The following is a 15,538-nucleotide window of genomic DNA, read 5'->3' as shown; positions in this document are numbered from 1 at the left end:
ATACAATTTTTTTCATCGATAGTCTGTAATTGGAATCATAACTCTTATTTATTCAAATTGTATTAATATGTAAAGACCAAGTGTAACATATATCATCATTAAATTTTATCTTATAAAACCAGTGGAACTTCAAAATCGTTAAAATTCATGGCTCCCGCCGCATTGCTCGGGTACACAATTAGTAATAATAATATTTTTAAAAGTATATATGATATTAGAATAGGTTACAATTTTGGTCCATGTGATAAAAGACAAAAGAAAGAGGCTAAAAGATGAAAATACCCTCTGACTTAACTGGATTAAAAGGAATCTTTTTTATTCTATTAGAGAGAGGGACTTGAAGCGTGCGTTTTTGTATACCACAAGTACCGGGAGTGTAATAAACGCGTTTTAGGGACCTTAGTCAAATAAACTGCAAACAACAGGGACCAAGAATGTAATTTACTCTTTTTTTTAAAATCCAAACACCCCCGGAATCGGATGAGCAGCAGCCGAGCAGCAGCCTACCAGTCTAACACGCACACAAGGATTGACTCCAGTAGATTCAATCCGATCTCCTTAAATACGTCGCGCTTGATCTCGGTAACTTGGATCTCCTCATCGTCGAAATCCGTAAGAATCTTTCAGCTAATTCATCATGTATAAAGATGTTCATAATTTTGCTATACTTTCTATTGTTGACTTGTGTGATTGATTATATGTTATGGAAGTTTCATGTAAATCCTAAAATTTCTAGCATTTTCCCTTTCTGATGTCACTTGATTTCCTGTAGTTAATTTCATACCCTCCGATTAGATGTTAATTGTTTCATCAAGGTCCGTATTTAAGATTAGTTTCAATTTAACTTGAATTGTTTAGTCAAAATCAAATCGGGAATTTATCCAAACTTTGCTAAGTCAGCCGTAGCAAGTTTTTGTTTCTACAAAATTAGCGTGTTTCCATTTTGCATAGTTTCAGAGATACAGTTGAAAATGGCAACAAATTTGATTTTAGTAAGTCCCATCAAAATTGAAACAATACCTTTATGGGCAAAGTTTCAAGCCAAAATTGCTAATTTGCTTACAGTGAGTTACAGCTAACTGGTGATTTTAATTTTGATGAGCAAAATGCATCTATTTTGTAATTTGTTACTTGGGGGGGGGGGGGGGGGGGGTTATATTTTAAGAGTGGCCTAATAAACTTCTTTAGGCTTTACTATCCTTGGGATCATTAAGTGGATGGTGCAACTTATGTGTTGTTAGAACCAAAGGTAAATCAGAGGATTCATATATGCTTATATGTGTATGAAACATCACACAGCAACCAAGAAAAAACAACATATATGCTTATATGGGTAAATAAATAATGCTTTAGTAGGCTTTAGTATCTTTGCGATCATTAAGTGAATGCAATTATGTGTTGGTAGAACCAAAGGCAAATCAGAGGATTCATATATGCTTATATGTGTACAAAACATCACACAGCAACCAGGAAAACAACATATAGATCAAATAGGTTAGGGAGGAAATTCACTAACTTCATTGCAGATGCCTTTGACAAAGAATATCAAACAGATAGAGGCCTGCAGATTGTAGGGCCCTAAGAGAGAAATACATCCCCACTCGTGCCATAATTTACGGATGTCTATCTTGAGGAGTCAACTATCAATTCAAGTTTTACATGAAACTTGAATATGTCAAATTGAATTAATATTTCCATATAAGTATTTAGAAGGAAGGATACGGAAAAATCTGGAGGGAAAAGTGGGTGAATAAACAAGGAACATCTTGGTATATATACATTTCTAATTGTAACACCCTAGTTTTTCTTATTTGCTAAATCTCAATGTTTAAGCCTTAAATACAAGATTTTGTAAGCAAATTAAGTACTCTTAAAAGAGTCCAACAGCTGTAGCATTTATTAAACTATCATATTTATAACACAAGTAGCTTACAAAGCTACTTATAAACAAATAACATGAGCCACAAAAATCTTATGACAAAGCAAGCCTACCCTTTATGACAAAGCAAGCTAGTTATGAGTTGTCTAGGCTAGAAGCATGTGTTGGAAAAATTCATGATGACAAGCAAGAGCTAGATGCATGACAAATAAAAGCTAGAAGCATGAGGTGTCAAGATTCTTTTATTTTAAGCATGAGGTGTCAAGATTCTCTTATCCTCAAAAATGAGGTGTTAAACTATCATAAGAGTACAATGTTGGGAGCAAGAAGAATAAGTAGCTAATGCAATGAATTTACCTATAAATAGTGATTGAAGTGTTACCATTAGTTCCATACCAAAAATAAGAAATCTCTCTCTCTTTATACCTAATCAAGCTTGGAGATAGGAATTGGAAAAACTAGGCATAATCAAGGTGAGTACATTATGAGATTTACTGGGATACATACATGCTATATATATAAATGTTTTATGCATGAAAGAGTATTGCCATATATGATCATGTGGCAAAGTACACCTATTATGTCATGATGCGCATGTGGTATATGAAAGTTTTTATGCATTTAAGTAAAACCATTTAAATATCCAACGTATGGAACATAGAAAGAAGGTACGTCTTGCAAACAGACCTTATTGGGCAGCCCTTATGTGGACCCGAGGTTAAAGAACCTATGAGAAGTTGGTTTACTTAACATGTAACCATGAGATCTCAAAGAAATATTTTTATACATGAAACTTTATAAGAATTATTTTAACTATTTGGAAAGAATGTTTTATCATGAAACCATAACTACCCACTAAGATTTTAGTTTACGTATTCATGTATGTATCTCAGGAATCAAGGAGTAGGAACAAGCTGAAGTGTTGCTATTCTAAGATGTTAGAATATTATAATTTATAAGTTGTAAGTTTCTGCTGCTGTAATAACTCTATTATAATGAAATAAAAGTTTAAGATATGAAGTTTCTTTCATCCACTTGTACTAAGGGCAAACGACGATACCCTCGGGAATGGAATGTTACACTAATCAACTGCCAAGTTAACTGATTTTGACGGTTTTCTGGTAATATCTGAAATAAATAAAGAATTAATATAATCTCGGACTCAAAGAAGAGTCCAACGGCCCATGGCCCAATCTTTGACAATTTATGTACGTAAATACTAAGCCCAAACCTTCAATGACTTCCCATACTTCAACGTTGACCCATTTTGTTAAATGAAGAACGAGTTATACAAACTCAATCTTGTTTCACTTTTCTTTCAATGTGTGATCAAATCCCATTACATGACAAACTCCAACATGTGCAACACACATGCTTGATTATGAGGTTATGAGGACATGAAGAGGGCACTGAAAGTTTGCTTTTTTGGTCAAAGTGTCTAAAGTTAAATCTCATTTGGGGAATCTTAACATTTCAAGCAAGATAATAAACTTTTTATTTATTTTAGTTTATCTATTTGAACTTTGAACAATATACCCTAAAGATATGGCATTAATGATCTGTGAGAAAAATGATTAGTTAGCAGACCATGTGTAGAAATGTAATAGATCCGACTATGGTGGGCTGAGAACAGAAGAATCAGAAGACAAAGTATAAGAAATTATCGAGGGAAAATGGTTGTTATATTGGTAATATGAGTAATAAAGTTGTAAGGCTTTCGAGTGGCCAAACTCACTCCCAAGTTACACTGATGAAACAAATTTCTGGATACCTCATACTCCTCTCCTAAAATCTTATCGATACTTCTGTCTCTCACTCCTCAACAAACTTCTGACATATTGCGGACACACAACCATGACATCATAACAAAATGGAAGTGTTTTACAGAGTTTATCCTTGTATTTGCGCCTAGAATAAGTACACTTCACTTGTGGCCTTAGACAGTTGACTTGCTCTGTTACATTACTTGCTGCCCACATATTCACCTTGTCCTGAAGGTGAAAAGCAGGAAATTGATGCTTGAAAATCTCAAAATCTTCCAAAGTCGCTTCCTGTGAAGGTACTTATGCCTTAATGGGGATTTCCAACTCTGTGTGTCCAGGGTCCCGAGGTCTCACACCTAAGAAGGCTTTCGATGTGACTCTTGAGTTTAGCAGGAATCTGGGTAGGAATCAGAGCAATGGTGCTCAATGGGCCTTTGACACGTTTTAACTGAGAAACGTGAAAGACGAGGTGAATTTTTGCTTAAGGGGGAAGCTTAAGCTTGTAAGCAACCTTACCCACCTTTTGAACAACCTTATAGGCCCCATAGAATAGAGAGGACAACTTCTCCAACGTTTGATTAAAGACTATTGGCGATAAGGTTGTAACTTCAAATAAACCAAATCACTCACCTCAAAGTTTGCATCCGACCTCTTAAAATCAACCCACTACTTTTGCTTATGTTGAGCACGGAAGAGGTTCATGCGCAGCTCATCAAGGATGGCATCTTGTAGTTGGAGCTACTCTTCTAAGGAGTCTACGGGTGGTTGACCCTTCTCACCCTTATCAAAGGTGGAGGGTCCCTTTCATAAAGTGATAGAGCCTTGAATGGTGAAATCAAGGTAGAGACGTGAGGGAACATGCTGTATGAACTGCCAAGGGTGTAGGAGGGTATCATTGGAGGCGGCCGAGGGGGACATATTGATAGAGCTGTGGTAGGTTGTGTTGTACCAAAATTCCGCGAAGTAGAGTAATGTACCCATTTAGTTGGCTCATCTTACAAAGCATCATAAATAAGACTTAAGGCTGACCACTTTGGTTTGCCCATCCGATTGAGGATGGTATGCACTTGAGACCAAAAGGCGGGTCCCTAGACGAGCAAAAAGTTTCTTTCCAAAGTGGCTCACAAGAATAGGATCGCTATCAAAGACAATGGACTTTGGAAGGCCATGTAGCCGGTAATATGAATGAAGAACAGTTGAGCAAGGGATGCAGTCATGATTTTGGGTGGAAGTGGCACAGAATATGCAAATGTTGATAGTCTATCAACGATAACCCAAATGGGAGTTTTGACCTGTGACGCCGGAAGGTGCGTATTAAAATCCATTGAGATGTCGTCCCAGACCTTATCGGGAATCGAAATGGTTGCAATAGGCCATGAAGTTTATTTGTTGGATATTTAACCTATTGACACGTAGAACATGTTAGGATAAAATCATGTACCGGTTGCTTCAATCCTGGCCAATAAAAAGAAGCAGAAAGGCGTGACAATGTTGCCTGTACGCCCAAATGGCCATCCGGCTGGGGAGGAGTGAAGTTCTTCCCGGAGTCGTTGGCGTAATGTAGGAATGGCCGAAATGAGCAGACACCGGCGGACATAGATAAGCCCATCATGGAGATGATGGTCCGAAAAACAGGTCTGATTAGTGGCGATATCACGAACCATGGTTAACCAACATGGTCCGTGGTGAAATAATCGTGAAGTGTCGATAACCGGGAAAAGTGGATGTCGAAAAGCTGAGGAGTGGCGGCTCATCATTCAAATCAAGGCATCGGCCACCTTGTTCATGCGACCAGGTTTGTAGATCACATCAAACTTGTAGTCAAGATGCTTGGTTGCCCACTTATATTGATCGGGGGTTTGAACCACTAGGTTAAGAAGATGGCGTAGCCTGCGGTTCGTAAAAGTACGGAATCGACGAACAAAAAGATATTGACGCCATTTTTTACCGCTTGGGTAATTGCATATAATTCTCGGATGTAAGTCGATGCCAATTGCATGCGTAGACATTGATTTTTGCTGAAAAAGCAACTAGGTGATCAGCTTGAGATAAAACGGCACAAAGGCCGCCATGCCGGACCTGAAGCATCAGTGGTGACTTTGAAGTCCTTAGTGAAATCAGGGAGGGGAGGGTGAGGACATGTAGTGACGTCATGGCCTGTTTTAGAGCATGAAACGCATCTGCCGCAGTGGGGGTCCAAATGAATGGCTTATGCTGCAACAAATCAGTAAGTGGAGAAGCAATTGTGGCATAATTGAGAATGAACTGTCTATAGTATGCGGTGAGATTCAAAAGTCCGCGAAGTTGAGTAGCCGAGGTAGGTGGTTGCCAATTCAAAGTCGAGTCGATATTGTCGGTATCGCTGCATCACCGGCCGCCAAAATCATGTGGCCCAAGTAATGGACGCGTTCCACTATGAAAGTACACTTTGTGAGCTTGGGAAAATATCAGTGTGTGGAAAGGAGATTGAAGACACACTCAAGGTGTTGGAGGTGCGTGGCTCGGGATGGGCTATAAACTAGTATGTCGTAAAAAAATGACTACTTCACTAAGAGAAGCTCGAAAAGGTCATTTATGGCTGCTTGAAACGTGGATGGGGTATTGGTGAGACTGAAAGGCATCACCACGGATTCATACTGGTTGTCTACGGTATGAAAGGCGGTTTTGTGTATGTTAGCGTTGGCTACCCGGATTTGGTGGTAGCCGACTCGTGAAATTCGTCTAAAATTTCGTCAATGGTAGGAATTAGAAATCGATCACGGATCATGATGGGATTTGGAGCTCAGTAATCGTTGCAAAGGCGCCAAGTCCTGTCTTTCTTGCTAACTAGAAGAACCGGAGAGGAATACGGGTTTTGGCTTGGCCGGTTGACTCCATCTTTGAGCATTTTGCAAATGAAATATGGTATAATGGCGTTTTGGTAACGTACGTATCTGTATGGACGTACATTGACCGATTCGGAGAGCAGTTTTAAAGGAATATGGTGGTCATGGCACCAAGGTGGGGAATGGTATCTGGTGGCTGAAAAAGGCAGTTGTAACGGTCCAACAAGGCTTGAACATATGGGTCGGTGGTGTGTAGTGATTCTGGCGGCGGCTGTGGGGACGAGGGTTTGTGATTGAAAAGTAAAGTATGCATGGAGGCGATAGCATCTTGACGGAGTAATTGTGAAATGGTGCCCGGAGAAGCCAAGGTGGAAAGGGGTTTGTCTTCGAAAATAACGGTGTTGGGGACATGATGAAAGGTGAGGTGGGGGATAGACTATAGAGAAGTCGGCAACAATGGGGCCCAAGGAACTAGGCCAAGACATGCCGAGCACAACATCGGGTTTCGATTGGGAGGACAAAGAGAGAGATGGAAAAGGTTACCGGAAAAGGACACTGGAACTTTGGACCAATGACCATCTTAATGGAGGAGGGAACCATTTCCAACCGTAACTAGGAAGGAGGTGATAGTGTAATTGGTAGGTATAGGTGGTTGGCGATACGTGGTTGCACAATGTTATGCGTGCTTCCAGAATCGACTAGGATGGTGAGTGGTTGGCTGGTGATAAGGCCTCGAACCCACAGTGATTTCAAGGAGGAGAGACCAAGAAACACGGCCGGGAAAGGGCGAGAAAATGCTTGTCGGGTGGGTTGGTGGACAGAAGTGGAGGGGAATAGGTATTCGCGGCAAGGGGAAGTGACGCGGTAGCGGCAACGGCGGGGGAGGCATCGTGAATGTCGGGGTAGGGAAATTGAGGAGGGTTGCATCGATGTCTCGTCTGAAATTTTTTGGGGCAACGGTAACACAAACCTGCTTCCGAACGTTGAGAAATTTCATTCGGTGAGAGACGTTTAGGGGTAGGTTAGTAGTTGGACGTGATGGAGCTGTTAACATGGGTGGTGTAGTTTGGGGTGGTAGCGGTTGAGAAGAAGAGACGGATGGGGTTGGGCGAGTGGAGGTAGAGCGGAAACGGGAATCGGCTAATTTGTCCTCGATTAGTTCAGTGAGGCCAATGGCTTGATGAATGGAACGGGGATGGTGGACGGATAATTCTTGTTGGATGTCGCGCCGTATTCCGGAGATAAAGCAATTGAGGAACACCTCTTGGAAGAGACCAACCACAAAGTTACTTGACCTTTCGAACTCCATTACATAGACGGCGGCGGTGGAGGCTTGGCATTATTAATAAAGGGCAACTTTGTGGTTTCGTAGGAAGACGGGCCGAATCAGAGTTCCAATGCCTAGGTGAAGTTGTCCCAAGTGCTAAGGAGACGGTATTTATGGAGATATTTGTACGAGCTCAGTGCGTCACCTTTGAGGTAGAAAGAGGCAATGTGGAGGTGCTTGCCGGTGGCGATGTTGTAGGACTGGAAATACTGATCAGCCAGGAAAAGCAATCGAGGGTTCGGTACCATCGAAGGACGGCAAATGGATCTTGGGAGGGCATATGTCCAGGTTGTGTTTGGGCGTTGGTGGCATGAAACCGTAGTCAGTAAGAGTCGAGGAGGATGGGCGGTCGAGGTTATTCACTTTGGGGTTGTCGAGTTTGGTGGTGACGGAAGTCAGGGCGGCGGTAAGGGCTTCCAAGGTTTTGGTAGTACTGGATTGGTCGGATAGAAGTTTGGCAATGTTTTCAGTTTGTTTGGCTATGTGATCAGCCATGGTAGCCAAGGATTCATCAATGGAAGGACGGTCGTCTTGAGGCATGAGGAAGCAATGAAAGCACAATTTGTTATCAACCAATTCGAGATGGTTAGTCTCCAAAGAAGCAAGGATTAAGGGAACGATGTGCAACAATTTTCTCATATTCTCTATTTGAACCAAGCAACATTTAAATACCAACATGGATCCTACTCTACTACTGCCACTAGCCCACGATCCTAAATACTATCCATTGATTCCTTCTATTTCTCCATGACTCCATTAACAACTCGTTGACCCAGACAACTTTAAAGAAACATAATTAATAAAACTAATTATAATAAAAAAGAAATGCATTGGTTGCTTGGCTTGGACTCGATCAACTCCTGAAACGGATGGGAAGGTTGGCGTTCCTTCTGCACCTTCTATTGTGGTTGGTATCAGGGGCCAAGGATCTTGTGCTTTGATACTACTGTAATAGATCTGCCTATGGTGGGCTGAGAACAGAAGAATCAGGAGACAAAGTATAAGAAGGTATCGAGGGAAAATGGTTGTTGTATTGGTATCATGAGTATAAAGTTGTGAGGCTTTCGAGTGGCCAAACTCACTCCTGAATTACAATGACGAAACAGTTTTCTGGATACCTCATACTCCCCTCCCAAAATCTTATATATGCTTCTCTCTCTCACTCAACAAACTTCTGACATATTCCAGACACACTACCTTGACATCATAACAAAATCAAAGTGTTTACCCAATTTACCCTTGTATTTGTGTCTAGAATAAGTAAACTTCACTTGTGGCCTTGGACAATTGACTTGTTCTGTTACAAGAAACTAACATCATAATCTTAATCCTGCTAAATGATTATTGATCTTCCGTATGTGGACTACAGATGCTATTGTATTTAATGATGTCAATCCTTGTAGCTCCAAGCTGTTTCAAGTCAAACCTCAAAGACAAAGAATGTGAAGAGATTTTGCACTCTGGTTTATCACCGTCTGGTTTTTTTTTGGGGGGGGGGGAGACTGTGTAAGTATGTGATTGAAATGAAGTGTTAGAAGTTTTCTTCAAGTATTTATGTTCTATTATTGGGTTGACCTTACGTATTGCTTCTCTTAGTTATTGGGCTCACCTTCCATAGTATAGTTAGTTAGCAACCACTTGAAGCATATCTATTTGTTACTAAAGAAGCTGCTATGCCCACATGGTCAATAGCTGAACTGCGTTTGGCCTGTTTTTTGTGGTTTTGGGTCTAAAATATTTAGTCAACATCTAGTTGGATCACCTGCCCTAATAGTATGCATATATAGAATTAAAGAAAAATACGGTGTAAAAATATGGGAGGATTTGCCAAATCTCAGTTTGTCCCTAGTCTAGCACAATGGTTTTGAGAAGTTCGGTCACCTATTTTTTGCAGGCAAAAGTAAATCATGGATATTAGTAAGTTCAATCGTGACGAGCTAACACTGCTGGGATCTGGTGCTTGCACTATGGTTGCACTGCATTTCTCATCTCAACTCGTTTCACAACATCTTTATTACTGGAAAAACCCAAAGGAACAAAAGGCCATAATAATGATCGCTCTTATGGCTCCTGTTTATGCCATGAACTCTTTTGTGGGTGTGCTGGATATCAAGGGAAGCAAACCAATTTTCATGCTGTTGGATTCGATTAAAGAATGCTATGAGGCTTTGGTATGTGATTTTTGTATCTTATTTGTTTCATTTGATCCTTTAACTTTTACCTTGACAATTATTGGATTTTCACTTTCAGGTCATTGCTAAGTTTCTGGATCTACTGTATGGCTACTTGAATATATCCATTAGCGAAGATATAGTTCCTGATGAAATGAAGGGAAGGGAGATTCACCATACGTTTCCAATGACTCTTTTCCAGGTGAGTTCATGTTATTTTCTATAAATTTTATTATTTAGATGTTGAAATTGGTAAAATGATATGCTCTTGTCACTGTTTCTTGTTGCTTTAGATTGCCTGATTCTGTCTTCATTTCTGAAGCATGAACCTTTTTTCTTTCCTTTTGCAGCATAAGCCACATGTTTGCCCTATTTAGCCATTTGCTATTGCCTTTGTAAAGAAAATAAGTTACAACTTCTCCATGTTTAGTCAAATGCATAATCTTTTAATCTTGGAGATACATTTAACTTTTGAGGTTGAATCTATTACTTCCACATTCAAAACTGATGATATTTTGACAAATTTAGCGCCAACATTCTCCCTGATTTGTAGTGTTCTTTTATGAAGTTTAAGGAACCTGTCAAAATTCATATAATTTAAAGAAGAGTAATCAACTTTTGGCTTTTTGTTGCAAAACTCAAAGTCGTTCTTGGGGAATTTCCAAAAAGAAAACCAACATAGTTTGCTATAAGAGATTTTAGACTAATTGTGAAAATAAATGCAAACAAGGACCATTGTACTTGGTATCTTTTGTGCAAAATCGCTCATTCTTACAAAAAATTGGTTTCTTTGGGTGTTCCAAGGAAGATGGTTCAACGAAAAGCCAAGTATGATAAAGTCAATACTCAATAATTCATTTGAACCATCCCTAACAATCTTGAAGCTAAGGCTTAGGTGTTGTTTACCAACAAAAACTGAGTAAGCGCAGACCGGGTAGGAGTCACCACCCTCACTTACCTACTATAAGTGTCTCTTACCCGGTAAGTGTTAACCAGGCAAGAGTCACCACCTTCACTTACCGGGTAATATACTCGGTCAACGAAAAGCCATAGTAAGGTTGTTGGTAAGACCATAATCTTTGGCTGGGTAACCGCTGCTTACCCGGTAAGAGGCGGTTAATGTTTAGACAACAAGCCCTTAGTCTATTTGACCTCAAAATGACCGTTCTTTTCAGTCTGTATTGCGATTCAATGTGTAACCACCAATGTACATGTTAGATCATAAAGACGTGTCTCAGAAACTATATTTTTGCCTTTGCAGCCTCGTACTACTCATCTGAATCACCAAACACTGAAACTTCTCAAGTACTGGACTTGGCAGTTTGTGGTTACACGGCCTGTATGCTCATTTTTGATGATCGGTATGCAGTTACTTGGAATGTATCCTAGTTGGGTCAGCTGGACATTCACTGCCATTCTTAGCATTTCCTTTTACGTGGCCATGTATTCTTTAGTAGTCTTTTACCACGTTTTCGCAAAAGAATTGGCGCCACACAAGCCACTTGCCAAGTTCTTATGCGTAATTGGGACCGTCTTCTTTTGCTTTTGGCAGGTAAATTTCTTCGACAACCCTCATTGGCTAATAGTATCAGTATTTATGATTTATATCACTTGAAAATGTGCTTAGTATATGTTTATTTCTCCAATACGTGTGGGTATCATAAATAGTGAATTGTTGTTAAATTTGTTGCAAAACCATTCAAGTTCTGAAGTTGAATGATAACATTGTTGACCTTAAAAGTCAAAGTGTACATGTTCTTTTTGTAACATAGGGAGTAAAACTAATTGAAAACACAAGTAAATCTTGTTAAAAAACATGCCCAACTACAGAAAATCAGCGGGAAAAAGAAAAAAATCGAAGATGTTTCTGGGTTTGTGTAGTCCTATGTGTGAGCTTCTTTTTGATATATGACATGCTTAAAACAAAGTGCGGGTGAAAGATAAATTGATCTTTAAGTGTTGCAATTGAAGTGAGCGTCTCAGTATGAAAAACAAACAAATAATTGGTTTATATATATTTCATAGTTGGAACTCACACACAGTCCTCGCCTTTGGTAAGACTGGAACCCTGATCTCCAAGTCCAAAAAGGTGGGTTTACCAGGTACCACTGGGCCAATGGCCCTTTGGTAGTAGAGCGGTTGTTTTTGTAAAGTAAATATACTAATCAAACTTCTGAATCTGGTTGTCGGAGAAAAATTTTACATTATCAATATAGAAAAATAAACAGGAAAGACAGATGATGTGAAATGACATATAAATAAGACGATTAGATCATGTTAACGTTGGAAAAAAGGGGTTTTATGCCCAGTTTGGCCCTTAAAACAAAGTCTGCTTTCAAACACAAATTGGAAGGATGTATATGGGTTTGTGTTAGTCCTATGTGAGAGCTTTGTTTTGATACAACATGTGACTAAAACGAAGCACAGGTGAATAGAAATTGATCTTCAGAGTTGCAACTGAAGTGAATGTTTGAGAGTGGAAAAGCATTGTTCCACATAGGTGGGAAATAGTTAGTTTATAAATGATTTGAATCATAGTTGGAAGAATTAAATCACTATGACTAGAAGGCTCTCCTCATGTGGTCTGAAGCCATTTCGGTCCACATTTTGCACCCGACTTATGTATATAAATATTATATTCTACTCCTTGGACGGATGTATATAAATATTATATTCTATTCCTTGGGATAGAACTCGGGTCTCCATACATCTTACCCTTCCCAAACCCCAAGTTTTGCACCCCACGGACGTATATAAGTATTATATTCTACTCCTTGGGATAGAACTCGGGTCTCCATACATCTTACCCTTCTCAGACCCCAAGTTTTGCACCCCACGGACGTATATAAGTATTATATTCTACTCCTTGAGATAGAGCTCGGGTCTGCATACATCTTGCCCTTCCCAGACCCCATCCCCATATGAGATATGTTTTTTTTTTTTTTTTTTTGCATTTATGTATCCTTTTTTCATACAAGTTGTCAATGGTGACCCTTTTGGCTATCTATGATCTGTCATTCAGGGAGTAATGCTAGACATCCTAGTCAAAACGGGTGTTTTAAAAGCGCATCATTTCTGGCTGGACGTCGAGCATGTTCAAGAAGCGATTCAGAATGTGATGACATGCCTTGAGATGGTTGGATTTTCCGTTATTCAGCTATATGCATTTCACTTTGAACCGTATTCTGGAGATGTGCAGACGATGTTGCAGAAGGGGAAAAAGAACGAGTGATATACAATTTGCAGCGGAGTCATTTAAAACCATGACGACAAGATGTTGTAGAAAAACATGTTTTTTTTATTCATTTTGATTTTGTAGAGAATGGTAAATTAGTGTTGTATTATGTTCTCTCTTCAGCTGTTTTAACACACAGCCTTTCTATATGTCAGTGCTCTTCCTAATCCTTGGTGCTCTTTTACCATGGTGTGAATTCGATATGTATGAATAAGGGAAATTGACTCAAATAGCCATTTTACCTTACCTAGATTGGTCATCTAGCCATTCCTTTCTTGGGTTTATCCAAATGTCTCTATGTCTATAATATCCACATTCGTAATATTGGGGACCTGGCTAAAAGAGACAAAAATATCATATTCAACCCAGGTATACGATTCGAAAGTCCGCAATTGAGACGGTGTCACCTGCTAATGTGGTGGAATTTGATATTCTTTTTATTTTTTACCCAGGTCCATAATATTACGGATGTAGTGACATTTGGGTAAACCAGAGAGAGAAATGACCAAGAGACCAATTTAAATGGGTAGAATGGCTATTTGAGTCAATTTCCCTATGAATAAAAATCTTGTCCCAGATTCCCTTTCTCCTTGTCTCACAAATCATTTAATCACATGTCATCATTTTGTTTAGTATAAAGTTACAAATTCATGTTTTCTTCTCTCTTCTTTTAACAGATTTATGACATGGCTTCATGTGATTATGACCCAAAATGAAATAAGAAATTTAGGGATATCATATTCTTTTTCGTAATTAGAGATTGATTTGACCTTTTTGACGGTAGTATTTTTTTTGCGCACCTCATACTAGGCGAAGGATCATATGAGAAAGAATATTATGGTGAGAAGCGTAAAGAGATCTGAACCCTTGATCATTTTTAATCTCATGTCCATCAATGAATTGCAATTTAGAAGAGAATTGATTTGGTGTATATTGGTGTACCTCATTAGTGTTGATATTCAATTAAAATTGATCTAAGGATGAAGATATTTTCTTACATTTCTTACAATATTTCTCTTCTCATTGGAACCCAATCTTCTCGTACTAATCTCATCAGCCTTAACAGTTGGTTTGAAATTAGTTTCCAAGGCTCTATTTTCGTGTCCATAAAACAATTTTTCAAATAAGAAAGTTAATGAGAAATAGCTACTGAAGTAGGCATTATTTTACCAAGACGATTCGTTTTTATAACATTAGTGATTTTTTGTTATATTTTTATAATAATGATCGTCTATTTATAAGTGTGGTTGAAAAGGTAGATATTCATTAATAAACTAGTAACTTATAAGTTAACTAGTAAACTAGTTATCAGAAATATGGGTCCATATTCGGAAGTAATATTCCATCCTGTTGGTCCCAACCAGATATACAAGAGTTTATAGATAGAGATGGCCAAAAATGGGTCCTGGACCGGGCCTTAACCGGTTACGGCCGATCCCGATCGCGACAAAAACCGGTGATAACCGGTCCCTCCATAACCGGTCCCGGTTCCGGTGAAATACTCCATAACCGGTCAAGCTTACCGGTAACCGGTTAAGCCGTCCGGTCCCGGTTCCGGTCCCATAACCGGTTACGGCCGGTCCTTTGAATTTTTATTTTTATTTTTTTCCAATTTTTTTGGTAATTAATAAATTTATAATATGTTATTAATATCTTTAAAATATGTTATTTTTTAATATGTATTATTATAAATATGTTTTATTATAAATACGTTTTGTTATATAATATATATATATATATATATATATATATATATATATATATATACGTTTAATTTTATAAATACGTTTTGTTATATACATTTAAGAATACACTTTAATTTTATAAATACGTTTCGTCATATTAGGACTGGGAGTAAGTGCTCTCGGTATCGGTACTTGGTGGCGTGCTTAGTCCCATAGAGATTTCATTTTCTTCAAGAATTTCTTCCACCGTTTCAATCTCCGTCTCTAAAGATGTCGTGTGTTGAATCCTATCAACGCTATCCAAATGATCCTTCAAGCAAATGCAACACTCCACGGACTCCGGGCTTAGTCTTGTCCGACGTACCGAAATTATCCTACCACTAAGAGAAAAAGCAGACTCCGAAGCTACGGTACTAGCTTGGATTGTTAGTATATCACGTGCGATGCATGCCAAAATCGGGAATTGAGGTTGTTTTTGTTTCCAAAAATCTAACAAATCAATTTTTTCAAAATCTTCAACATCATTTGCGGGACAAGCGGCCATAAAGTTAGTATGCACATACATATTTAGTTCACCCAAATTGTTATCGTATCGACTTTTTTTTACTTGATTCATTTAAAACCTCGTTCATTAAATTAGTCATCAACTCTTT

The 15,538-nt window shown here is 38.8% G+C and overlaps 1 protein-coding gene across 1 annotated transcript; it reads left to right on the top strand.

Moving 5' to 3' along the window:
• The first annotated feature begins 477 nt into the window (after nucleotides 1–477).
• On the top strand, nucleotides 478–13,380 carry LOC112519229 (transmembrane protein 184C-like). The gene is made up of 5 exons (XM_025127241.1): nucleotides 478–612; nucleotides 9,689–9,965; nucleotides 10,045–10,167; nucleotides 11,227–11,517; nucleotides 12,988–13,380. Exons 2-5 carry the CDS (start codon nucleotides 9,702–9,704, stop codon nucleotides 13,195–13,197), a joined length of 888 nt encoding a protein of 295 aa, XP_024983009.1. The 5' UTR covers nucleotides 478–612; nucleotides 9,689–9,701; the 3' UTR covers nucleotides 13,198–13,380.
• Nucleotides 13,381–15,538: the final 2,158 nt, after the last annotated feature.

The sequence above is a fragment of the Cynara cardunculus genome (assembly GCF_001531365.2).
Source record: "Cynara cardunculus var. scolymus isolate 2C chromosome LG 10, CcrdV1, whole genome shotgun sequence".
In the NCBI taxonomy this organism is placed as follows: Eukaryota; Viridiplantae; Streptophyta; class Magnoliopsida; order Asterales; family Asteraceae; genus Cynara; species Cynara cardunculus.
This window is presented reverse-complemented; position numbering and strand designations above follow the sequence as displayed.